At 38.4% G+C, this 26,723-nt stretch overlaps 1 protein-coding gene across 3 annotated transcripts in view; it reads right to left on the minus strand.

Annotated features, from left to right (window-relative positions):
• LOC124721148 (cullin-5) overlaps positions 1–26,723 on the minus strand; it is a 237,388-nt gene that overhangs the window by 84,906 nt on the left and 125,759 nt on the right. For all 3 annotated transcript variants that reach the window (XR_007006279.1, XM_047245967.1, XM_047245966.1), the window contains exons 8-9: positions 19,555–19,722; positions 10,866–11,000 (exon numbers count right to left, since the gene is read on the minus strand). Coding sequence is in view for 2 of the 3 variants with exons in the window: in XM_047245967.1 (XP_047101923.1) it covers positions 10,866–11,000; positions 19,555–19,722 (303 nt within the window). In the remaining variant the exon portion in view is untranslated. The remainder of the gene's footprint in view (positions 1–10,865; positions 11,001–19,554; positions 19,723–26,723) is intronic.

Raw genomic sequence — 26,723 nt, forward strand, 5'->3', positions numbered from 1 at the left:
TACGCCAAACAGTCAACCTCCATCATTAGGGATTAATCAGTGGCGTAGTCTTCACATCCCACTACATTTATTCACAATGTGTTCCAGTGTCTGAGAAGTTATTTTATTATTGAGAAGTTATATTATTTTATTATTGAGAAGAGTTTTCCATTTTTATTAAATCTCTCTACCGCAGCCATAGGAAATCCTTTTTGTTCTTTACCCGTGTCTTATTTCTTATCAAGCACCTACCCTCGTAGATGTAGCAGTTCCACCATAGCGATTTCTATACTAGGTTCACTAGTTACTGTTCTATACCCTTATGGACTACCACTGAACAGGCTCTTGCTCTGTGTTGTGCTGCCTACTGCTACAATGCTCCAATCAGTTTCCTGTCTTCCTCGTTTCAGGGATGAAGAGCTGGTATGCCATTTATTACCTTGTTTTTCTTTGTACTGTTGCATTTGCCTGCAGTTCTGTTTAAAAAAAATAAATGCCTATGTTCAATGTGCTCTTTTGTTGCAGTTACAGAGGTGGTGAAGAGAGATTTTCATATTCACTTTGCTGTGGTTTGCATGACAAGCAACTAAAATCACCTAATACTTACTGATAGAGTATGACAGAGTCTTTACATAGTGTGATACGTTCCCAGATTGGCTTTCCATCCCCTGAAATGCAATGGATGTCAACACTCCCAATAGGAAGGGATGCAACCTCTGATAAAAATCGTGTCACTTATGTGAACTAACCCCTTTAACCCCTTCTTATAAATATATTGTACTTGGGCTAGTAAGGACACACATGAGCCATGCTGTTACCTTCATTTGGTCCCATAAATACATTTTTAAGCATAATTAATGCAATATATTAATGATCTACTCATTAGTAACCATGTAGTGAGTAACAAAAGTTATCATTTCATTTATGAAGAGGTGTGTTATTAAGGTAAATATTAACGCTGAGATGTTAGGCACTGGGTGTGCTGGATATTTAACTGCATGTAAATAGTGGGCCATGAGGAGATAGTGTGGAGATGGTGCTTAGGTGGCAATATGATACCGACCAAGATGGCTGCCAGCGACAGTCACAACCTCTTGTGCTGAGATTGTACACAGCTGACAGGTATCTTAACATCTGCATAGATGCCAATGCAGCCCAACATGCTTTACATACACCCAATCTATTTTCTGATGGCCCACTGCTTTCAATGGCAAGCACTTCTATACTTTCTGGAGATGTGTTTAAATGTTCATCATTACTTGTCATATAAACATAGCATATTTTTAAATATTTTCCTTTCATCATTAAGAATAAACATGATTTGGAGTCCAGAATGAGATTTTCACTCTGCTGCGGAGTGTGCGCTGATATGAAACTTCCTGGCAGATTAAAACTGTGTGCCCGACCGAGACTCGAACTCGGGACCTTTGCCTTTCGCGGGCAAGTGCTCTACCATCTGAGCTACCGAAGCATGACTCACGCCCGGTCCTCACAGCTTTACTTCTGCAGGTATCTCTTCTCAGGAGTGCTAGTTCTGCAAGGTTCGCAGGAGAGCTTCTGTAAAGTTTGGAGGGTAGGAGACGAGATACTGACAGAAGTAAAGCTGTGAGGACCGGGCGTGAGTCGTGCTTTGGTAGTGCAGATGGTAGAGCACTTGCCCGCGAAAGGCAAAGGTCCCAAGTTCGAGTCTCGGTCGGGCACACAGTTTTAATCTGCCAGGAAGTTTCAAGATTTGGAGTAATGGGTTTACACAACAGCAAAGGTAGGGCCAAAAAGTAGCTCTGAACTTTATTAGGATGTTTGGAATTTCCCACCGGATTCTGTTGTCAGTTCTTGACACCACAGCTCTGGGACTGTAGTAGGGTTGAAGCATGCCTTTCATGTGCGAGCCATTTCAGCATGCTTAAATTGTGCAAGTTTTTGTTTACAAATGAAGAGAACGCTTTTTGTAGTATGTTAACTTTCAAGGTTGGAAATGTCACAATTAATAAAATACTCTTGGCTATCATGAGAAAAACATTACATAGTTGTTCTATATAAAATGTAATATTTTATTTTTATAATAGTCCATACCACCTTATAAAACAGTCACTAATTGCAATTACTAAATAAGCATATGAAGTACTAATTACATTAATGCTGAACAGTTTCAGTTCTTTTGAAATTCTTCCAATTCATATGTGGCATACAGCAAACCAGTGCTTAACAGTATTGGTTAAATACAGTCTTGGTTGCAATTTTAGTCTTTTATTTTTCAACGACGTGTTTTGCCTTATTTCGGCATCTTCAGGTTATCTTTTCTAGATGGACGTGAGAGGCGCCAAGATCTGCATAATGCGTTCCCGTTCACAGGAACAAATAACAGAGTAAGACGGGGGCTCATCTTACTCTGTTACTCGCTCCTGTGAACGAGAACACGTTATGCAGATCTTGGTGCCTCTCGCGTCCATTTAGAAAAGATAACCTGAAGATGCCCAAATAAGGCGAAACGCATCGTTGAAAAATAAAAAAACTAAGGCAAAGTTCCAGGCTCTGTAGCTAACTCTACAACTAACGTTAACTGAGCTTACATAAAAAGTAATGTGATGAGCCAACATCCACCCTTTAATGCCAGCATAAGACAATAAGATTAAAAATTACACAGAAACATTGTCCTATCATCATAAGGCAAATAAAAACATAAGGACCTGAAACTGGGAATAAAATGGAAGTGGAACAACAATATCTGCTGGAAGGAGGAACTAAGCCAAACCAAATAAAATACTGAAAAGAGCTTACACAATACGGGGCCAACAGCATTCCGCCATACACAGCATGGAGCATTGCATACAGCAGACAAAATGTAAAGATAATGCAATTGAGGACACAAGGTAAGTCACAGACCTCACAGCCAGCCACACAAACACAGCCATAAATACAATATTACACAACCACAGTAAGAGACATTAAGGGTAGATGGCATTGGTTAACCAACATATTTAAGAAAAGAGGTTGCATCGCTAAATTATGGATGTAGGAAACAATAAATTAGGTAAACAGTAAAATTATTAAAATTAAATTAGTGCAATTATAATGATAAAATAAGCAGAAACAATAACATTTAAAATGTAAGTAAAACATATGTCAGAACACACAAAAAAATAGTTAGAAGATAAAGGAATGACTAAAGTAGCATCACATTCACAATAAAGAACTACTGATGTGTTAGTATAGTGGGTACCATAATAAAACTGGTTTCTACTAACCAATTGATCATTCAATAATCTATTATTCTCTGCACCGGAATGCCTAAACATTAACATTTCCATTTCCTCTAGAAGATTTAGCTTTTCCCCTTTCAACATTGGGTCTGGTGACCACTAGATTTGATTGAAGTGTTCAGCAAAAGCCGAATGTTGTTTAATCCGTCTTTTTTTTTTTTTACGTTAAGTAAATGTTCACTAAATCTTGTTTGAAATTTCCTACCAGTCTGACCCACATATGAAGCTTCACAGTTGACACCCTCAATTCTATACACCCATAAATCCACATACTTGTCTTTTGTAGAAACCACATACTCATCTTCGGTAGGTAGTTAATTATGGATTAATCCAATATGTATTTTATTTGTTGACAAGAAGGTGATGTCCCAGCTTTGCAAGGTCATATGACAGCGTGCCTACAAAAGGGGTTTTGATACGTCTAGCATTAGTGGGTAACAGACCTAGTGGTAATTTAGATACATCAGGACTAGTTTTTTGTTGATAAAGATCATCTATAATATTAGGGTTGTATTCATTGCCCATTTTAACATATATAAGGTTAGGTAATCCTTTCTCAATGGAAGACTGACTTAGGGGAAGATCTGCGATAAGGTAAATCACTGATATGAAAAAGCTCATCTCACGATATGAATGACAAGAACAGGAACGAATAGTGGAATCGTTTGTTGTTTGTTTTCGAAAGATGACAAATTTGGCACAATCTCCTTCTAGTTATAATTGTAGATCTAAATAACTGAGAATCTCGTTGGCATCCATTAGCTTGTATGTGAGGGGCATCCAAGGGAGTAGCGAATTAAAATCTCCAACTAGTCCCAGGACATCTTCCACAAAACCATCAAAGATAGTTAAAATGTCATCAACATATTGCCTACAGATATGGATCTGCTTGGATCTGTCTGTGCGATTTCTAAAACAACCACATTCTAAGTGATTAACAAAAACAATTGCAATGCAACCTGCTAGAGCGCTACCCATGACTAGGCCCTTGTGTTGCTTATAAAACTGATTATCAAATGAAAAATAATTATATGAAGTGATTTATTTCAGTAGTGACATTGTTTCAGTGACCTTATCTACAGTGAGTTGATGCTGTCTACAGACACTGTTTTCAATAAGGATAATAGTCTCATTAATGGGGATATCTGTATATAGATTTTTAATATCTAAAGACACCAGAACATAGTTGGATTTGTCACACAATAAATTCACCACCTCTTCCCTGTTATGAATTGCAAAATTTTCTTCAAAAATCCGATTTTGTTTCAACAAATGTAGTAAATATCGGATCTCCTGTGTTCCCTATCCCATTGGAAATTTGGAGAATTGGACAGGCTGATTTACGAGTCTTCACTTGCACACATAGCGTAGGGGCTTTATGGTTCATCACTTTCATTTCTGCAACAACATTAGGGCCTACAATATTAGGGCCTACAATATTAGGGCCTACAATATTAGGGCCTACAATATTAGGGCCTACAATATTAGGGCCTACAATATTAGGGCCTACAATATTAGGGCCTACAATATTAGGGCCTACAATATTAGGGCCTACAATATTAGGGCCTACAATATTAGGGCCTACAATATTAGGGAAGGCCTTGAGACAAGTTTTTAACTCTTAAGCATATGACTCAGTCGTGTCAACATCTATTTATTGAATGTTATTGTCTTCAAAAAAGGACAGTGTTTTAGCTAAGTAGTCTTCTTTATGAAGAACAACTGAAGTATTACCCTTATCAGCACAAATTAACATTGCATCATCCAATCTTAGCTTATCATTCATGGTATTACGTAAGTACAAGATATTCTTTATTTTTAGGTCCAGTCTGACTAGCCTTTTGGGTTAATTCACTTTGTCTATGCTTTACTTTTACCTTGTTGGCCTTACCACATGGAGTGGCATCAAGAGCGATTTTCAAATCTGCAACTAAGGCTGTAGTGTCCTTTTCATTAGCCTCAGATGATTGCAATACTTTAAAGCTTTATTCAATAGCTCCATTTCTTGCATACTGAACTCTGTTTCAGTTAGGTTCACCACCCGCTCGGCAAAGGGAAACTCTTCTGCTGTAATGGCATATTGCTTCTTAGTGGGGTGGTACCCAGATTGTTTTAGCTTATGCAACTTCTGACCATGTGTTTGAGTGATCGATTGGCTAGAGTCTCGTAAAATATAATTAAGAATTTTCGGTAAATTATCTAAAAAGATCACAGGTTAATAACTTTACAGCAGTAGAATAGGCTTTGTACGATAAAAGATTGAGTTCGTCTTTCTCTTTATAAAATCGCACAATTTCACTGGAAATCCTTACTACAGTTCACGAAGTCTTTACTGGGGTGCTAATCCTTGCATCTGTTCAAATATTCACAAATGTATACAAGTAGTAAACTCCCATGGAGGCACCATTTGTCCAATTGTATATTAACAGAAGTCTTCATTAATGTTTTCCGCATATGTAATTTAGTTGTACGACCTCTTTTCGTAAGAAAGTGTATCCAACCCTTAATGTCCGTTACTACAGTTGCATAACTCGTCTTTATGGCTCTGTGTTTGCATGGCCGGCTGCAAGGTCTGCTATATCTTGTGTTCTCAATCACATTATATTTACATTTCATCCGCTGTACATAACATTCCATGCTGTGTATGGCGAAATGCAGTTGGCTCCATATTGTGTAAGCTCTTTTAAATATTTTTCTTGGTTTGCCACGATTCCTCTTTGCAACAGATATTGTAGTTATACTTGGCATTTTATTCAAAGTTTCAGGTCCCTTATGTTTTTATTTGCCTTATGATGATATGATGATGTTTCCTTATAATTTTTATCTTAATATCACATGTTGCAGAGATGGCTACACAGCCTGGAACTTTGTCTCATACTACTCCCATTCCCCATTCTTAATGCACCTACACTATGTGATCAAAAGTATCCAGACATCTGGCTGAAAATGACTTACACGTTCGTGGTGTCCTCCATCGGTAATGCTGGAATTCAATATGGGGTTGGTCCACCCTTTGCCTTTATGACAGCTTCCACTCTCACAGGCATACGTTCAGTCAGGTGCTGGAAGATTTCTTGGGGAACAGTAGCCCATTCTTCACGGAGAGCTGCACTGAGGAGAGGTATCGATGTCAGTCAGTGAGGCCTGGCACGAAGTCGGCGTTCCAAAACATCCCAAAGGTTTTCTATAGGATTCAGGTCAAGACTCTGTGCAGACCAGCCCATTACAAGGATGTTAATGTTGTGTAACCATTCCGCCACAGGCCACGCATTATGAACAGGTGCTCGATCATGTTGAAAGATGCAATCATCATCCCCGAATTGCTCTTCAACAGGAGGAAGTAAGAAGGTGCTTAAAACATCAATGTTGGCCTGTGCTGTGACAGCGCCACGCAAAATAACAAGGGGTGCAAGCCCCCTCCATGAAAAACACAACCACAGCATAACACCACCACCTCCGAATTTTACTGTTGGCACTACACAAGCTGGCAGATGACACTCACCTGGCATTTGCCGTAACTGTATCCTGCCGTCAGATCGCCACATTGTGTACCATGATTCGTCACTCTACACAATAATTTTCCACTGTTCAATCGCCCAATGTTTACACTCCTTATGTCCAATGTTTATACTCCATACACCAAGCGAGGCGTCGTTTGGTATGTGTGGCTTATGAGTAGCCGCTTGACCACGCAATACAAGTTTTGTCACCTCCCGCCTAACTGTAATAGGACTTGCAGTGGATCCTGATGCAGTTTGGAATTCCTGTGTGATGGTCTGGATAGATGTCTGCCTATTACACATTATGACTCTCTTCAACTGTCGGCAATCTCAGTCAGACAACGGACGAGGTTGGGCTGTACACCCAATCACCTGACAAAGTTCGAAGTCCGTGAGTTCCACGGAGCACCTCATTCTGTCCCCATGACTACTGAGGTCACTGGTATGGAGTACCTAGCAGTAGGTGACAGCACAATGCACATAATATGAAAAATGTTTGTTTTTGGGGGTGTCCGGATACTTTTGACCACATAGCGTATGTCTGATAATGTTATTTTACACCTCTAGGTTAATCTGCAGATGCTCCACAAGAGCAAAACGTGTCATTAGCAATAAATAGATAAAACAATTTGCCATCAAGACTGTCTTATTTCAAGAAATTCATAACTGCTTGCTGTACCAGGTGCCCTGCATGGAATGGAATCAGTTCTATAGTACATAAGTCTTGTCAAATGATTTTTCAATTTAGTACTTTTACCCTTTAAATGAAAAAAAGTTTTAAATTTTTTTGACTCATTCCACATCAATGTGTATTCTTGTTGTTCTGCTACAATCTGCATCTGGGAGGATCGCATCACTATGGATTAATTTGAACAAAAGTACATCTAATCTAATAGCAGACAGATAGCAGTGTGTTCCTAGTAAAGCTGTATCCATGGGTGGAGTGCATCTCTTCTGAGACAGTAGGACTGCATACCAATGCCCAACTGTGCACGTGAACGAAAGTGAATTCCTCTTCACTGAACTATTAATTCATACGTCAGAAACATTGTATCTAGAATGTGAGATGTAGTCTGTAATCCAACTATTGTTGTGCTTTGAGTAATTTTTTCTTTACTTAAAAGATTAGGGAAAGAGTATTTCTTGGGAGAGACAACTAGAGTGTAGATTTCTTTGGGAAGTAACTGAAGTTAAATTAAAAAATGCAAAAGGTAACAATTTACATACACTTAGTCATATTGATTGATTGTCAAACTCTAGTTTAGCAGACCTTCAGTCATACTGCACTATGTCATAACAACAAAGAACTAGAGGTAGATAAAGCTGTACTAGTTCCATTCTCTTACTTTTGGAGTAACATTCAAAATGTAACCGCTGAACAACTATGTGAGAGAGCTTTTGCTAAATGAGGCACCATATTTATTGTTTAAACATTTCCCCTAACCCCCACAGAAACCAGACAGAATGTTACAGTGCTTGTCTCTGACTATTTGTAAGGCGAGAGCAGTTTGTCGAGCACCATCTACTCTCAGTGGCCATGCATCCACCTCGCCAGTCACTGATCGCACTTCCCCAACATACTGCACTGTTCTGCCACTGCCTTTGTCGACCAAAACTTACTGTAAGGCAAGAACTTCAAGCAAAACTCCCCTGTAACTATAACCATCCACAAAACACTGAAATTGTAAAGAATGCCTGTGAACACACTTTATTATTAGCCAACAAAAACTACCTTCGCTTAGCCCATAAAGCCCCTTTCATTTGCACCACCTGTCCACAAGAGCTTTCAGTAAATCACGTTTGTAAAAGTCAATGCTCTACTGTGCAGAAGCGGGATGGGTTGTGCAGGAGCCATCCATTTGAAAGGAGTAGAAATGAATTATTGTAATATTTTTATTTTAAATCTTAGCTTCTTATCTCTGAAAAATTCTTTTTTATGGTGTAAGTAAAGAAACCAATAGTGTTAGGACCATTTACAATACAATAGTCCTTTCTCTTACATCTTTTATTTTATTTTATTTATTTATTTATTTATTTATTTATTTTTTTGTATGGCACCAGTCACCGAACTGGAGTAGGTGGTGGTGGTGGTGGTGGTGGTGGTGGTGGAGGAGGAAGAGGAATGTACAGGACCTACTGCAGTCGGGTCACTAGTGTCACCTATCCCATCAAAGACAGGCTACCTGTAAAACCATTCAAGTGATCTAAAGCTAAGCTGCAACCACTGTGCTGTGTTCTATGTGAGCATAACAACCAAGAAGCTGTCTGTCCTCATGAATAGCCACCACCAAACTGCAGCCAAGAAACAGCTGGACCATTCAGTTGCTGAGCACGTGGCCCAACACAACATTCTTCATTTTAATTATTGTTTCACAGCCTGTGCCCTTCTACCAGTACCTGATTTTCTCAACTGTGCAAGTGAGAACTCTCCCAGCAATATATTCTACTTTCCCACGACCCTCCTGGCCTCAACCTTTGTTACTCATTGTCTTTCCACCGACCTATCCTTTTCCCTATTCCCAATCGAGCACAACACAGCCCCACCAATGCAATCACAGTCTTTCTACATCTCCCCTTTTCAGGTAACCCCCCCCCCCCACCTCTAACCACCCAACTGCAGTTAACCTAGTTGCCACACCCTCTCTCCATCTCACCCCTGTATGGGGGGGGGGGGGGGGGGGTCATATTTCAGAAGGAGGCCTTTTGGCCAAAAGCTTAGTTGTCTGAAAGTCATTTTGTTGTGCCTATCTGGGTCTTTACACCTATCCTTTTCATAATAACGACGAAGTATTGCGTTGCATTGACACACAGAAGGAAACTAATGTATTCCATATAACCCCAAAATGCAAGCAACAGCCACTAGAATATCATACACATCACATGCCACAAAAGATAAACAGTGTCAATTTCTCACATTGTGGTACCCTGCTACTTGACAGGTATGTTTCTCTGACAAACTTCTTATAAAGGAGGAGGATAGTCCACACAACAACATATTACTACCTCACCGTGAAAAAACTTTTTTTCGTGAAAACCTTTCTGACAGCAGTAACTCAACCTGCTGCACGTAGGCCACAGCTTGTGCTTAATGAGTACTATAGCATCCTCCGTCTAAATACAATCCTCATTGGCAAGCATTTCCAAACTCATGAAGAACTGAGAGTAGTGGTGAGAGTCTATAAAAACTTGTTACACGCTTACTCTAGCACATGAAGGAGTGATTTGTGTAGCCAAACAACTCTGATCACCATGCTTGAGGATTAAGAGGCTCTGACAGACAAACTGTTATTTATCCACTTCACTGTTAAAGTTCACAGTATTTTCTTATATTGCAGTTCACACCAACTGACTTAAGAAATAACAACTTCTTACTGAAAATGAGTTTAATGCCTGTCAGCACATTTAATTCTTTGGCAAAATCTACCTCTCACCAGAATTTGTGAATACACAGGGTAGGCAAATTAAAATTGGTCTGGAAAATATTTCATGCATTTTAAGATCATCCACATCAGGTGCACAAGATGGAAGTTGGGTTGCCTATCTTAAGGTGCATAAAATATCTTACAGACCAGTTTGTGTGTGTGTGTGTGTGTGTGTGTGTGTGTGTGTGTGTGTGTGTGTGTGTGTGTGTTTTAACTTAGATTTAGTTAAATGCACAAGCCTAGTGAAAACATGTTGTTTGTGAACCATCTGGCACCTCTGACAATACAAATAATTATTGTAGACACAATTAATAGAATACACAGTCAACTAATTAATAAAAAAAATAACTAATGAAGTAACCCACATTGTACGGTTCAAACTGCCGAGTGTCTGCAGAAATTGAAAATAACCCAAACCAGTTTCAATACTAACATTTTAATTTTTATTTCTTGTTACATTAAACTGCCTCTGCAGGACAGTACTTATACCAATACTTGTGAGAAGGTTTCTGTGTGAAAACAAGTTTGGGACCACCCTTAAAAATTTTGAAAATCTAAGTTGTGGAAAATTGTTCTGTAGTGTTACAGCTTGTGTGTGTGTGTGCAGGAATTACACGTTTAGAATGTTTCATCACTAGAAAGACTTACTTCATATTTCATACCAGAACTAAGCATTAAGTAATGAGAAATTTATTATATCTTACCACATCCCGCAGCTTATTCTCGATCTCATCAGATGTCAGCTTTTTGCTCAAAGGTGTTTTCCTCAATAACATGTCACAATAATTTGCTAGAAGTTCAGGACACTTTGATTCTGGCTGGGACTTGAGGCCTGCACTCTACATTGATAAAAATACATTCACTGAACCAGTAGTAGTAGTAGTACACTCAAACAAAATTGTATTATAAATGGAGGGAAGTACAGTGAATTCTGGAAATATTAAGAAATGTCACTCTGATTCTGTATTTCTAAATTAAGCAAGCAATCCCTGTGGTAGCATCAAATAAGGTAGAAGCTACTCACAGGTATAAGTAAAATGTGTCACCAAGCTCAGTGGCTGTTTATTAATGTAAACTATTTAAGGCTGAAGAACAAACAAACAGCATTTTTGTTCTACTACTACTACCTCTTTATTTTGAACTGATTTTACATTTAGTGGGCCATTGTCAGGAAACAACTGATGATGGCTCAACAAGCCAAAAACCGATCTGATAGGAACAAATATTGGTAAAACAAAAACACAGTTTTACTTTTTCAACCTTAAATATGTAGTTATTCTACCATATGATGTAAGAATCCACAAATAAAGGAAACTGAATTAGATTCTGGTCATAACTAAATAACACAAAGTATAACACTTCAGCAAACAATTGCATTTACACAAGGGAGTGGGGAAGATATACAGTCTCTTTCATTCAAATGTTAATGACTACATATGTGTCATCGTTTTTGCTATCCAAGATATGCTGATACAAAGTGAATATGACATTACTTTGTATTTATGATGAAATTGCATGCAATTGGAGTCCTCACACCCAACATCAGCACAGAAGGGGACTGTTCCTCCAACAAATTCAGCGGTCCCATCCATGCTTTTAACAGTTCCTGGCCTGCATCAACCTCTGCTCAATTCTATCCCCGTTTCCAATTAAACTGCTCTGATACCCATCGGTTTTTCTTTGTATCTCTCATCAGACCTGGCCCTCAACAATTCTTGCTGTTCCTGCTTTTACTATTTACTTCTTTTTTATTTTATTCCTTGGATACCATTTCTTGCAAACTCTCCCCCTCCTCCTCCTCACTCCACCCTATTCCCTTCTAATCACATACTCACTGTGTAAGCAGGCTCTGTTCCACCTCTCCTTATTTGATAGGCCTATGTTCCTCCAACACTGCTACATACAGGTAGTGAAAGTCTGTTCTCTCATCAACTCTTGTCACACCTCAACATTCCAGTTTTAAGTGGACACGTGGCACTTTTGCAGTTCAAGATCATTTATTATGCATGTGAGTAACTGTACTGAAAGTTGGAGAGTGGACAATCCTGGGTCTCTATACATGTGATACACAATGGACTCATCATCAGGAAAAAGGACACTGCCAACTGCCTTCAACACAAGAATAAAACCTTTTAAGTAGCCCAATTGAGGAAAAAAAATTGTCGAGCAAGTTTAAGTAGCACCTGCTTTGCCCCAAGACTCCACTACCGTGACACTTTTAACACAGGGTGTTTAAAAATGAATATACAGGTTTTAATGCCTTGCAGCATTTATTGCAGTCAACTTACAATTATAAATAATACATCAAATGAAAGATTAACTAGTTTTTTCTTACAAGGCTTCAATGTGAGCACCATCAAGGTGTGTGTCACATAATCTACATCTACATGGTTACTCTGCAATTCACTCTTACGTGCCAGACAGAGGATTCACCGAACCATTTTCATACTAATACTCTACCATACCACTCCACTCTCGAATGGCGCGTGGGAAAAAGGAACACCTAAATCTTTCTGTTTGAGCTCTGGTTTCTCTTATTTTATTATGATGATCATTTCTCCCTACGTAGGCAGGTGTCAACAAAATATTTTCGCACTCGGAAGAGAAAGTTGGTGATTGAAATTTCGTAAAGAGGTCTCGGTGCAAAGAAAACTGCCTTCGTTTCAGTGACTGCCACCCCAACTTGTGTATCATATCAGTGACACTCTCACCCCTATTGTGCAATAACACGAAATGGGCTGCCCATCTTTGCACTTTTTTGTTATCCTCCGTCAATCCTACCTGGTAAGGATCCCACACTGTGCAGCAATATTCCAGCAGAGGATAGAAAAGTGTAATGTAGGCTGTCTCTTTAGTGGGTTTGTCGCATCTTCTAAGTGTTCTGCCAACAAAGCGCAGTCTTTGTTTCGCCTTCCCCACAATATTATCCATGTTTTCTTTCCAATTTAAGTTGCTCGTAATTGTAATTCCTAAGTATTTAGTCAAATTCACAGCCCTTAATTGTTGCAACAATGCTGTTTCTAAGTCAGGCAGATCATCTGGTAGCAGAAGCACATACATATGATCCTTTATGAGCCCCCAAATGTAAAAATTGCATGGCTTCAAATTGTGTGTGAATGTGGTGGTTATGTAAAATAAGCCTGTCATCTGGTGCCTAGTGGCAAATCCAGCAGTTGGGTATGTCATTGTTTAATCAATAACATACTAAATTATGCCAGTGAGGTGGTGCTCCATCTTGCAGCAAAACAAAGTTATGTGGTTAAACTTCTGCCAATTGAGGAAAGAACTGTAGTTCTAGTGCATCACGATAAAAACATCAGTTACAGTTGACAACAACAACAACAACAACAACAGGTAACCCCACAGTTAAAGTTCCAGACTTTCATCATTCAAGAACAGTGTAAGTACAGCTTAACAGATACTGGACTGAAGAAGGTATACAACAGGGAGAAGTGGGGCTTTTTCATTGACAGTATTGTAAATATGACTATGGTGATGTACAGCAGCAGAAACTTCCCTGGTAGAATCAAGAGTCTACACAAAGCATCCAATTAGGCACTCCACTGGACTGAATCTTCTGACATTCGTGTGCAGTCTGGGCCATTTGACATTTGTATATGTGAATACTGGCACATGTGTATTTTTTGTTTAAATGTGTATTGGATATGTTGTAATTGATGCACAATATCATAATAAACTGAAAAAGAAAGGCCCATAAAGCTTCTAACGGGATATGGCACAAAAATCATTCAATTTAAGAGTGTCTCATTGCAACTGTAGCATCTCGTGGGGATTTGCTGACCCCAAGACATGCACACTGTGTGTGTTCACATTTCCACTTAGGAGAAATGTCGATTCAGCACTGAAGCCACAATCCAGAAAATTTCCAGCAACATTTCATTTGCAAAGTTGGCATATAAACTGTAGTCTGCAGGCTTTAGAACTGGTACAAACTGCAAACAATATGGCTGTAGTTGTAAATGTCTCCTTGAAATTCTCCACACAGGCCTCACTGGAACTGCTACTTCACAACTAACTTTCCGAAATGATTTATTGGGGTTACACGTGAAAGACTCACTCATTAAACACATTCTTCAGTCACTCTTGGTCATTGAATGCTCTTCCCTTTGTGCAAATGTAGACACACAAAACAGAGTTTCTCTTTCGTTTTCTGTCTTTTTTTTGTAATTGTAAGCTTAATGTGCAGCAGTAATGCATTGACTGCACACCGACCAGGGCAGTGCCGTGAAACGACATCAAGAAGGTGTTGACTGTGTGCAAATGGAAAGAGTGGGCAGCGCAACATCTCCTGGAAGACAGAGTTCAGTGCCCCCTGACTCAACCAGCCACTCATCACTGGTCAGCCCAGTTCGGCCACTGACTTTGAGAGAGCATCAGTGCTGAGTAATAGGAAGATGTTACTTAGCCTGTGTACTGCAAGTAGTGATTGATTGTCAAAGTACTAGCACATAGGAGGCACAACAAGTAATGGTTCTTTTCTTTTTAGAAATAAAGTGTTATAGTAATCCTAATGTTTACTGTACAGATCATTTGGATTCTTGCTACCGACCACCACAAATTCTCTCCTTCCTTGTTTGTGTCAGTGCTGACTCCCACAGTAGCTGACAATACTCAATGCAATAAATGCGACAAACTGTTAAAAACCTCTTATATTAACCTTGAAACACCCTAGGCAATCAATTTACCAATGACCCCCACCTTGAGGTTCCACAAATGTGGGAGATAAGTTTAAATGATTTTCTTATAAATTGTTACATCTAGGAACTGCTATGAATGTGGAACAAAAAATTTTTCTTAAATGTAACATTGGTTAATAACAAATAAAATAGTTAAAACTGATATCAACTACAGTGTGTGTGTGTGTGTATATGTGTGTGTGTGTGTGTGTGTGTGATATGTAATTCAAATCAACTTCTATATACCTGGTACATGTGCCACCAGCTCAAATTTCAGTTTACATTCAATCCTAATAATCTGACACAGCCAATTACTTGTATGTCTTGGTTTTTGTGAATCACCTTAATCTGGTTGTATTTTGACTGTTTGGTTTGGAACTGCACCTTGCAAATTTTAGACATGTTCAGATTCAACCCGTGCTGCCAAAATCAAGTTTCTTAACTGTTATGAACGAACCTATAAGTCAGGATTTTTTTCTGAATCCTGATTTCCAACTTACGTACAAGTATCATCTGAAAACAAAATTGATGGTGAGCCAATTTCACTGGTAAATCATAGATAAAGAACAGAAATTTGACTGAGCACAGTATTAAGTCTTTTTGTGCATTTCTGGGATATTGTTTTTCTGTCAGAATAATAATCTGTTCCATTAGGGTGGTTCTTACATGGAACTTCAAAATTTTTGATATTTTTTTAGACTACCTACCCCATTTCATGGAAAAATGAGCTATGTGATAGTTTGGTGGAAGGGGTAATCCTTGGCCTTCCAAAATCAGACAACACTGCTGAATATTACTTATGCACAAGAAATTCATTATTTATCCAAGGCAGGTCCATTGCTTATTTCATTTTCCTTAACTGCATGTGTTATCAAACACTGGTCAGGTGACATAACAATTCAGTGGCCCAAAGGCAGGCACAGAGATGACAGAGCCAGATGAGCCATGCCTTTTTACGAACCATCTCCACCAGCCCCAATATCTTTCACTTTGGAGGGAACGTAACAGCCAAAGCAAGTGCAACATACCCACATTCATTTTATTTAGGAGAGATAATTAATTATCTCAATTATTACTTTAATGAAATAAATAGAAATAAACTTCAATCTGTTGAACAAACATATTGTTTTCTTTTACTGTTTGCAAATGTGCAAGTTAATTCTGCACTGAAGTGTAGTATTAGCTCTGCAGGAAGTGATGATTTATTGAAAAAGTACAAATTTGGACACAGCAGCTGAGAAACTGCATGTCAAAGTTAGAAGACACAAAGGAATGAAAGACATTGGCTGCCAGTGGACATTGATTTATATCAATGGGTAAGATAAAATTTGCCCCGGGCCAGATTTCAAACAAGGGTCTCCAGCTTACTAGACAGCTGTGCTGGCCATTACACCAACCGGACACAGTGCGCAACTGCCTAATAAGCAGAAGATCCAAGTTCAAAATCCTTAAAATCCATTGCGGCATGAATTTTCAACTTTTCCCATTGATGTAAATCAATGCCCACTTGTAGCTATTCTTTTTAATTCCTCCATGTCTTGACTGATAGTGGCTGCAGGATCATAACAGTATCTGTTCTTTAGGACATGTCAGAAAGAGCAGACAACACATCTACACAAAGTTAGAAGCTCTGCGTTGACATGTGTATTAAAAACTAGCTGAATAGGGTTTTCTGTTCTCTATTAGAGCATTAGTTTTGATTCTACAGCATTAAACACGGGCAGTTTTAGAGGTGCACGTATTTTGATTAAAAACTTATCAGAAAGAGATCTCTCATATTTATATTGCAGGCAGCAGATCTTAATGCTTTAAAAGAGTTTTTGAAGAAATCATTTTCTCTAAAAATGCAGGTTCACTTATTTGATTCATGAAAAGAATTAAAACTGCTTCATTTGCAATCTATGTCAATAAATTCTGAAGTGGAATATAACAAAGAAAGGTCAAAAAACACTTTGGTCCATATGTCTCAGATGTTCAATTTTATTTGATATAATTCACGAGCCTACTAAGGATTATATTGAATAGTTAGAAGAAACTATATTCTCTCTTGTCGCAGCACCATCTCGTGGAGCAACTTTCTGCACTCCAGCGCCTATGGTGCAAGGTAGATTGTGAAAGCTATTTATTGTTTGAAAATGTTTATTTTCCATGATGAATCTCAATTATCACAACAAGAAGAGTATGCAATTTGCGATATTTGTATTCTTCTTATCACTTTGTATGTCTAGACAAGATTCTTCAGAGGCTGAAGCACCTTATTTCTATTTCAGTATTATTTCAAAGTATATACGTAACAGATTGTTGATCATGCTATAACTCATGTGATTTTGCAAAAACTGGAAAATCACGGATGCTACTCGATTCCTTTTCTGTCGCCTCACCCAATTTTAATTTTAATCAATCATCTGAGTGGAAAAAAAGAGGAATATGTCAAAAATTGAAAATATTTACTTCTTTTCTGTGGTAATAATTCTTGTGCACCTCATGAGGAAGCCAAAATTGGGTGACCATTCTGGAAAGTATCAATACTTTATAATTTCTTTTCTGCACCAATTATAAGCCACAATATGTTCAAAAATTTTTTGCTCAACTTGCATCTCAGCAGCAATCTATTCCCTGACACCAGGGTAACTGTGACTCACTTTTCAAAATTAGTTACTTTTATTATCTACACTCCTGGAAATTGAAATAAGAACACCGTGAATTCATTGTCCCAGGAAGGGGAAACTTTATTGACACATTCCTGGGGTCAGATACATCACATGATCACACTGACAGAACCACAGGCACATAGACACAGGCAACAGAGCATGCACAATGTCGGCACTAGTACAGTGTATATCCACCTTTAGCAGCAATGCAGGCTGCTATTCTCCCATGGAGACGACCGTAGAGATGCTGGATGTAGTCCTGTGGAACGGCTTGCCATGCCATTTCCACCTGGCGCCTCAGCTGAACCAGCGTTCGTGCTGGACGTGCAGACCGCGTGAGACGACGCTTCATCCAGTCCCAAACATGCTCAATGGGGGACAGATCCGGAGATCTTGCTGGCCAGGGTAGTTGACTTACACCTTCTAGAGCACGTTGGGTGGCACGGGATACATGCGGACGTGCATTGTCCTGTTGGAACAGCAAGTTCCCTTGCCGGTCTAGGAATGGTAGAACGATGGGTTCGATGACGGTTTGGATGTACCGTGCACTATTCAGTGTCCCCTCGACGATCACCAGTGGTGTACGGCCAGTGTAGGAGATCGCTCCCCACACCATGATGCCGGGTGTTGGCCCTGTGTGCCTCGGTCGTATGCAGTCCTGATTGTGGCGCTCACCTGCACGGCGCCAAACACGCATACGACCATCATTGGCACCAAGGCAGAAGCGACTCTCATCGCTGAAGACGACACGTCTCCATTCGTCCCTCCATTCACGCCTGTCGCGACACCACTGGAGGCGGGCTGCACGATGTTGGGGCGTGAGCGGAAGACGGCCTAACGGTGTGCGGGACCGTAGCCCAGCTTCATGTAGACGGTTGCGAATGGTCCTCGCCGATACCCCAGGAGCAACAGTGTCCCTAATTTGCTGGGAAGTGGCGGTGCGGTCCCCTACGGCACTGCGTAGGATCCTACGGTCTTGGCGTGCATCCGTGCGTCGCTACGGTCCGGTCCCAGGTCGACGGGCACGTGCACCTTCCGCCGACCACTGGCGACAACATCGATGTACTGTGGAGACCTCACGCCCCACGTGTTGAGCAATTCGGCGGTACGTCCACCCGGCCTCCCGCATGCCCACTATACGCCCTCGCTCAAAGTCCGTCAACTGCACATAAGGTTCACGTCCACGCTGTCGCGGCATGCTACCAGTGTTAAAGACTGCGATGGAGCTCCGTATGCCACGGCAAACTGGCTGACACTGACGGCGGCGGTGCACAAATGCTGCGCAGCTAGCGCCATTCGACGGCCAACACCGCGGTTCCTGGTGTGTCCGCTGTGCCGTGCGTGTGATCATTGCTTGTACAGCCCTCTCGCAGTGTCCGGAGCAAGTATGGTGGGTCTGACACACCGGTGTCAATGTGTTCTTTTTTCCATTTCCAGGAGTGTATTTTCTTTGCATGTTCACATGCATATTTGACAGTTTTTTAAGGTGTGTGAAGTTCTCAACTCAGGCGGCAGTGGGCGGAGGGGCGGGGGTTGACAATATTGTGAGTTTGAAAATAAATTCTATGCGTGAAATTTATTGTTTACATCTTACACAGTCCTTGTAATGAGTACTGTTCAAATCAACATATAGAATTTTGAGTTGTTGCACTGTTTCAGTACATCATTCTCAGAACAACGTTTAGGGTTATCAATTGAGAAAACGATGACTATATATGGTAATTAATATTAAACAGTATTCACAATAAACTCAAAAATATCCTTTGTAGTATTTTATTCACTCAGTAATTAACAAGGACAGCAAGATTACACTTAATAGATGACACTGACAGCTAGAGTTTAAATGATACAAAACCATGGATATTCTTACATGAACTTCTGGAACCAACCACTCCTTCTTATAGATGTCACAGGTATATTAAAGAAAACCAATGTACTAAACAAGACAATAAGAACTCATAGTCAAAGAAGATGGAGAAATAATTTGATGCTAACAAAAAACTGGCAAGAAGTTATAAAAAGTTAAAAATGGCACATTAACTTACCTGTTTTGATGGCAGTTCTAGCCTGAACACCTGTGTATCATTAACAACATGCCTATATGCTTTATCCCGAGATGTCAGAAACCTTGGATCATCATTAAAAGCATCAGAAACTAAAACGCTGAACTGGTGAAAGAGTTCAAGAAGCCTTTCAACATATTTTTCCGAATCCTGCGAACAGAGATGTAAATTAGAAAAACAGTGATTATTATGACAGAATATAATAGTTATAAAACAACTGAAGTTAAAAACCATTAATTTTATGCCTAATATATGGCAACGTAGAGGTACTCATAAGAGGTAAAGTTTCCAATCAGCGAGGAGGAAAAAATCTACATTTCAGAAAATATAATGCAGATAAATAAGTTTGTCACATCAGGGGTTAGAAAAATTATTTTCTCAGTTAAGTTAAAACAATTAAACAATTGGTATCTGAAGAAGAAGAAGAAGTAGCTGCCACTGATTTTACACAATGGAAAAAGAAATGTGTTCATACATTACACACAAAACAACTACCTAATAGCAACACACACAAGCTGGAAAACTGATGGCTTGCTGATTTGTTTAAATGTGTGATTACACACATTACTTTCACTTTAAATTTCATAGTCTCAAAATGGATTACTACTACTACTACTACTACTACTACTACTGTGAAAGCAATGAAATCTCTTTCCATCATTTATTTACAAAGCAAGAATTTCATTGTGCCAAAACATCTTTCCAAATTAACTTGCAGAGTTTACAGGAGCTGTAATAAACAATGGCTGACATGAGAGGCCATGTATAGTCGTCAGTAAAACACAATTTCATATACATGTACCATAACTACTCAATTACAACTACACCTTAAATATTTGATAGTTTGGAAATGTATATTTTCTCTTTTCTGTCACATAATGCCCCCCTTCCCCATCAAATAATCTCTCCCCCCAATCCCCATCCCCCATCTCACACACACAAAATATTGCATCAAAAATATTTGAAAGCAGTCTATCTACACCCACATGCATGTTTTAGTTGTAGGAAATTTGTTGTCTTTCTTCTTGTTCAATAATAACTATCAATAACTGCTGCTGATTTACTATCGGAAATGTGATGCCATTTGTTCCAATCTCATATTTATTTCACATTAAGTTAACTCCAATAATGAAGGTGAACACATAATGTACATACGACATAAGAAGTTCGCAAAAATGGCAACAGGTAAAATAGTTGTTCAAAAGCCTGAGTCTAGGAATCAAACAAATTAAAACACGGGTCAGGCTCATTTTCGAGAAATCTGATAGTGTGAAGACTGTATTGAAGTCAGAAAATACTTGTCAACAGCATAAGATAAAGGATATTAAGGATGGGAAATGGACAAGTGAGAAATAAATTAAAATGTTTTAATGAAGCTAAATGGAAGTCTGAAGAAACAGACACAAAGGAAGTAAGAAAGTAGAAGCAAAAACACAAAAATAAAAAGTAAAGGAAATGCTGGCCACAAAAGTAGAAGGGGTGTTAATATAATAGGTGGAAGTATGAGGTAGAAAGAATCGGGCAATAGAGAACTGTTGATAGGCAATGTCGAAGAGATTAGCATATGGTAAAAGCTGGGAGCAATAAAAACAATACGGACTCCCAAGTCTCAGCCCCTCCCACGCACAATTCAGCTCCCATATGGAGAAGTAGCTCATGAGATTCGAATCCCATCTACACTTAACCAAAAATAATCTGCCGCTGCCACAAATTCAATGAGCTCGAATATTTTATTAACTCTCAGACAATATTCCCACAATATTTCCTTATTCTCCCTATTTTTAGAGTAGATACACCAAATAGCTGCTTTTAATGAGTAATCTTTACTTATGACAGACTCTCTCAGCTTTATCACCATTTTCAAGTACTTGCAATTACAATTTTGGTGAGAACAGGTATGGATGCCCATGTCATCTACATTAAAGTAGATGTATTGTACTCGTGTTTAGATTTATGTGATGTCCATATTACGTCATTAGTAGACTGTTTTATAACTGTCACTGTTTTAATAAGATGGTAAATGATGTCAAGATGTTGAAAATAAAATGTTAATTATGAGGTAAGAGCAGTTTGACAGTTCAACTCTTATGATATTGCTGTTCATGTGCACAATCTTTGTACAAATATAGTGTCATAAAAGTGGAACTGTCAAACTGCTGTCACATCATAATTAACATTTTATTATCGACATGTTGACATCATTTACCATTTTATTAAGGCAGTGACAGTTATAAAACAGTCTACTAATGACCTAATATGGATGTCATTGTTCTAGACGTGAGTACAGTACAGCTACATTCTCACCAAAATTGTAATTTCTGATACTTGAAAACGGCAATAAAGCCAAAACAGTCCATTGTAAATAAAGATTACTTATTATAAGCAGCTATTTGGTGTATCTACTCTAATAATCATGTCGTTATCAAACATATACTATACCGCCGGTCCTAAAGAATCAAAATTATTCTCCCTAATTACATACTGTGTTTCAGATTTGAGGACTCTACAGACAGCAAAAAGTTTTGTTTCCTCTCAGCACTCTGAATTTCTAGAATGCACACCTGCCCTCAATAAAGAGCAAGCCACTGTGTTCTCCCAATAAACAACCAACCTCCTGAGCTTTTGATGTAATGTCAGAATAAATAAATCTGTGATGCGGTGAAGCACAGTCACAAATTCTGTATTGAAGGCATTTACCTTTGTGACATATTGGCCTGTTACAATTTGCAGTTGCTTGCAAAATCAACTGGCCTGTGTCACTCTGTGTGAAATTTTCAATTAATATAATAAACTCAAAATGTTTTGATAGCAAAAACAGCTTTGTAAAAATATACCTACACCACTAGTTCAGTGCGCTGCAGTGTACTTATGTGACGCAAAATTTCAGTCAGTTTTGATGAATTCTTATTGGTCCTTGTTTTTTGCAAGGAACAGCATCTTCATCTCACGATCAGAAAACAAAGTAGTCCAACTTCAGAACATAATAAAAGGTGTAAGAAAGCCACCATGGAATAAATATCTGTACGTGTGTATGGAAATAACAGTTCCACACAACTAAACTGGAATCCACTGGATACACGTGTGAACAGTGACCGTTGACTATTTAAGTTTAAAGGAGGACAGCAGTCAGTTACAAAACACTGTAATTTTTTGCAGATCTAGAGTCTGACTATAAAATAGTCATCATTGGTGCTAATATATAAAAAGAGAGAGAATCAGAACAGCTTCAAAATATGTATACAACACAATTATACGAATCCATGTAAGTGGGGACACAGCAGTAATGTATGAACATCAGAAGAGTCATATACGTACCAACATGTGAGAGTGTCAGCTTGTGTCAAATAACACTAGCCTTTACATGGGAGAAACAAAACTGAGACAGTTGCTTACAACCAGTGCAGATGGCACAAATATGCGTCATGGAGGACTAGTAGTGCCTTCTACTGGAGTGCTCATCCAAGAAGCTACCATATATTATTCATTGAAGACTGTAAGTAGTAAATGAATCTTAAAATATGGCACAACTAGGATATGCAAATTAAATATTGAATATATAAATGTATAAAAGAAAGTAACAGAGTTTACATGCAAATAGAGTCAAAGGACATGTGGCATCTCCTGTGGGATTACAGTGTGACAAAAGTATTTTGAGTTTTATAATGAAACTAATAAATTAAAATCAATTTTAAAAAGTTTTATACAATGTATTTCATTTGTGTGTGTCAAAAGACATATAGATATATTGAATAAAACCTGAAAAATGCACAGTGAAATAAAACAACATAAAATCGTGTGATAAGAGTCACGATGTGCCCTCTCTGAACTTAAATTTAAACAAGGTAATAATGTAAAAAGCTTTATGTTAAAGAACCAAATATTTGGACAAACATTCATTTGCACAATTTCATATTTACATCTGTTACAAAAGGAGCCATTACAAACTTAAAATTTAAAAACAATTTCTTTTCTTTCAAAGATGATTTTCACGGTATGACAATACACAAACCGCAGACAAAAAGCTGAAGCACTTCCCACACCTGATAGAGATCCACCTCTCTGGTGGCATAATATCAAGTCATACTACTAATATGCAAAAACAGAATCATTAAGTGAATTATGAAAGCAGTTACATTGTTGTCATGTCAATTCATGTTAAAACCAGTAAAGGTTACCAGGGAACAACAATCTGGACCAAATAAAAATTGAAATAGATACAAACATCACACTTTTGTGATAAATTGCTGATCTGTTGTATAACCGACTGCCAATGCAGACATTGAACATATACATATTCCTTGTGGGTCAACACACCCTTTCTTTTTGACAAGGTAGTCTTCAAAATGATCTAAAAAGTGGATGTATTTTACCAACACCCGCCCATTAAGCTGGTGGGCATCAGAAGGTCTGTGATGGGATAATATCCCTAGCTCTTCTAGGTCCATAAACCAACCTTTCTCGGCATGATGCAGCAGTTTCACGTGCAATAGATGGAGGGCTGTGTCCACTCTCAGTTTGGGGGATGGAAAAATTAGATTCATCTGTGGTATTCTTCCCTTCCAGAGCCAGAGTATTTGCTGAAGTGGTGATCTGTTCTATGCCTGGTCTGTTCCACATTGCATGCATCGCAATCGGGACACTGGATTTTATTTACACCAGACTCGTGAAAGATATTTTCCTTGTTGAAACCATCAACCAAAATCAGCCTAGATTGTCTGTTGCCAAAAAAGAAATGTTAACTTTATGTTTTTTGAAGATTGCTGCAATGTTCATGCTAAATATTACATTATATGGCAAGGAAACGTATTTTTTTATTCTTGGCTTGCAAATTAATGTTCTCACTTGGTGCTGTGTCATTTTCATATTTACTAGTAATGTAAAATTTGTTTTCTTGTGCAGTTCATTAAATTTAATCATCACCTCTTTAATTTCATCACCACAACCATTTACTAGCAGGAGCAATCGTCAGCATACATAAAATAATACACTATTTTCTTAGCTAAGTTGATGTTCTCAATAAAATATCTATTCTCAAGGTGGTTACTCAAAATATCAGCCAGAAGGTATATTTCAAACTCAAAGACAGAAAATCAAGAAACTCATTTATTTCACTATCGCGATAATCTGTTCTGAGCTCCTAGATTATCTATAATGATTTAAATAGTATTATCACCTGGAATATTGGTATATAAATTCACAATATCGAGACACACACACACACACACACACACACACACACACACACACACACACACACACACACACACACTCTCTCTCTCTCTCTCTCTCTCTCTCTCTCTCTCTCTCTCTCCATGATGGTAGTTACTGAAATGTGACCGATATACTTGCCCAATTCATAACTGTTTTTTACTGTGTACTGATCACTGTAGAGTAACATAGTAGGAATCGATAGGGACTTACATGCAGAAGCACATAAAAAGTTAAATGATACACTCAAAATATGTTAGAAAATAATTTCATCCAGGGAAAAAACAACAGCAAAGGGTTATGAATCCACATAAACCCACTTTAAGAGCACAACTTAAGGTAAATGGTACTGGGGGACCTACAGTAAAGTTGCCTGAAAATGTTTAAATTTCTTGAAGACACATTACCTTTACAGTCAACCATGCACACAGCACAAAACACTTACGAATTGGACAAGTATATCTGTGATTTTCCGGGAACCACCAACATGAAGTTTGTGTGTCTGAATGTTGTGAATCTGTATACCAATATTCCCACTGAAGATAAAACTGAAATCATTAGAGGTAATCTAGTAGCTCACAACAGGCTACCATAAAGTGAAATAAAATCATTTCTCAATTTGCTGTCCTTGATCTTTTCAATTTAATAATGAAACTTGTCCTCAAAAAGATTGCCTAAGAATGAGATGTGCCATCTCAGTTCTTCTGGCCAATATTTTCATTAACCACCTTGGGAATAAATATTGACCACTTAGTTAGCAAAATTGTGCATTTTTTAGGTACACGGACAATATGGTTCTGTTAGTAAATGGTGGCGATGAAATTAAAGAGTTGGTGATTAAATTTAATGAATTGCACAAGACAATAAATTTCACATGTGAGGTGGAAAATGATTGTGCTATTAACTTCCTAAATTTAAATGTAAATAGCAAACACAGTTTTGGGATTTTCCATAAGAAAACCTACACAAACTGCATAGCCAACAATTCAAGTCACCCACATCGACATAAAAATGCAGTTTTTAATTTTGGTTTCCTTCTATTGTCTCAGAAAGCGTGAGAATTAGAAATGGACGCAGTTAACCAAATTGCTAGAGTGAATAACTACCAAACAAATCATGGGCTTAATATTTATTATAAAATTTCTAGGAAATATAATGATCACACAGCACCAAATGAGAATATTAATTTGGAAGCCAAAAATAATAAAAAATACAGCTCCTTATGATACTATGGAACATTGAACACAAAAATTGCAGTGGTCCTTAAAAAACAAAATTAATATTTCTTTTTGGACAACAATCAATCTAGGCTGATTTTGGCTAATGCTGTCAAGAAGAAAAATATTTTTCACAAGTCTGGCATATATAAAATCCAATGCCCCAACTGCGATGCATACTACTTGGGACAGATTGGGTATAGAACAGAAGTTCGCTTTAATGTACATGTGGCGCTGTAAAGGAGGGATACAGCATATAAATCTAATTGTGTCACCCACCTAGTTGAGAGTGGACACGGGGTTCCCTCTACCTCGCTGCATGTGAAGCTGCTGCATTGAGCTGAAAAGGAATGGTTTATGGACCTTCTGGAGGAGTTTGAGATATTTTGGTATCACATACCTTCTGTCATCTACCTTCTTCGTGAGCACGTGCTAGTAAAAACTATTCACTCTTGGGAGCATTTGGAAGACTACCTTGTAAAAAATAAAAAAATAAAAAAAGGCTTTTTGACCCATAAGGAATACATCCAACATCTGCATTGGCCATCCATCATACGACAGACCAGCAATTTCTCATACAAGTCCACTGCCCGTATTTATTTCAGTTTTGTTTGTCTTCCAAATGATTGTATACTCCGACAGAGGGCACTGCTGGTCCTCCATGACGCATACTCATTTCATCTGTGCTCGTAGTAAGTGATGACCTCATTCTTACTTCTGCCATGT

The sequence above is a fragment of the Schistocerca piceifrons genome, chromosome X (genome assembly GCF_021461385.2).
Source record: "Schistocerca piceifrons isolate TAMUIC-IGC-003096 chromosome X, iqSchPice1.1, whole genome shotgun sequence".
NCBI classification, from domain to species: Eukaryota; Metazoa; Arthropoda; class Insecta; order Orthoptera; family Acrididae; genus Schistocerca; species Schistocerca piceifrons.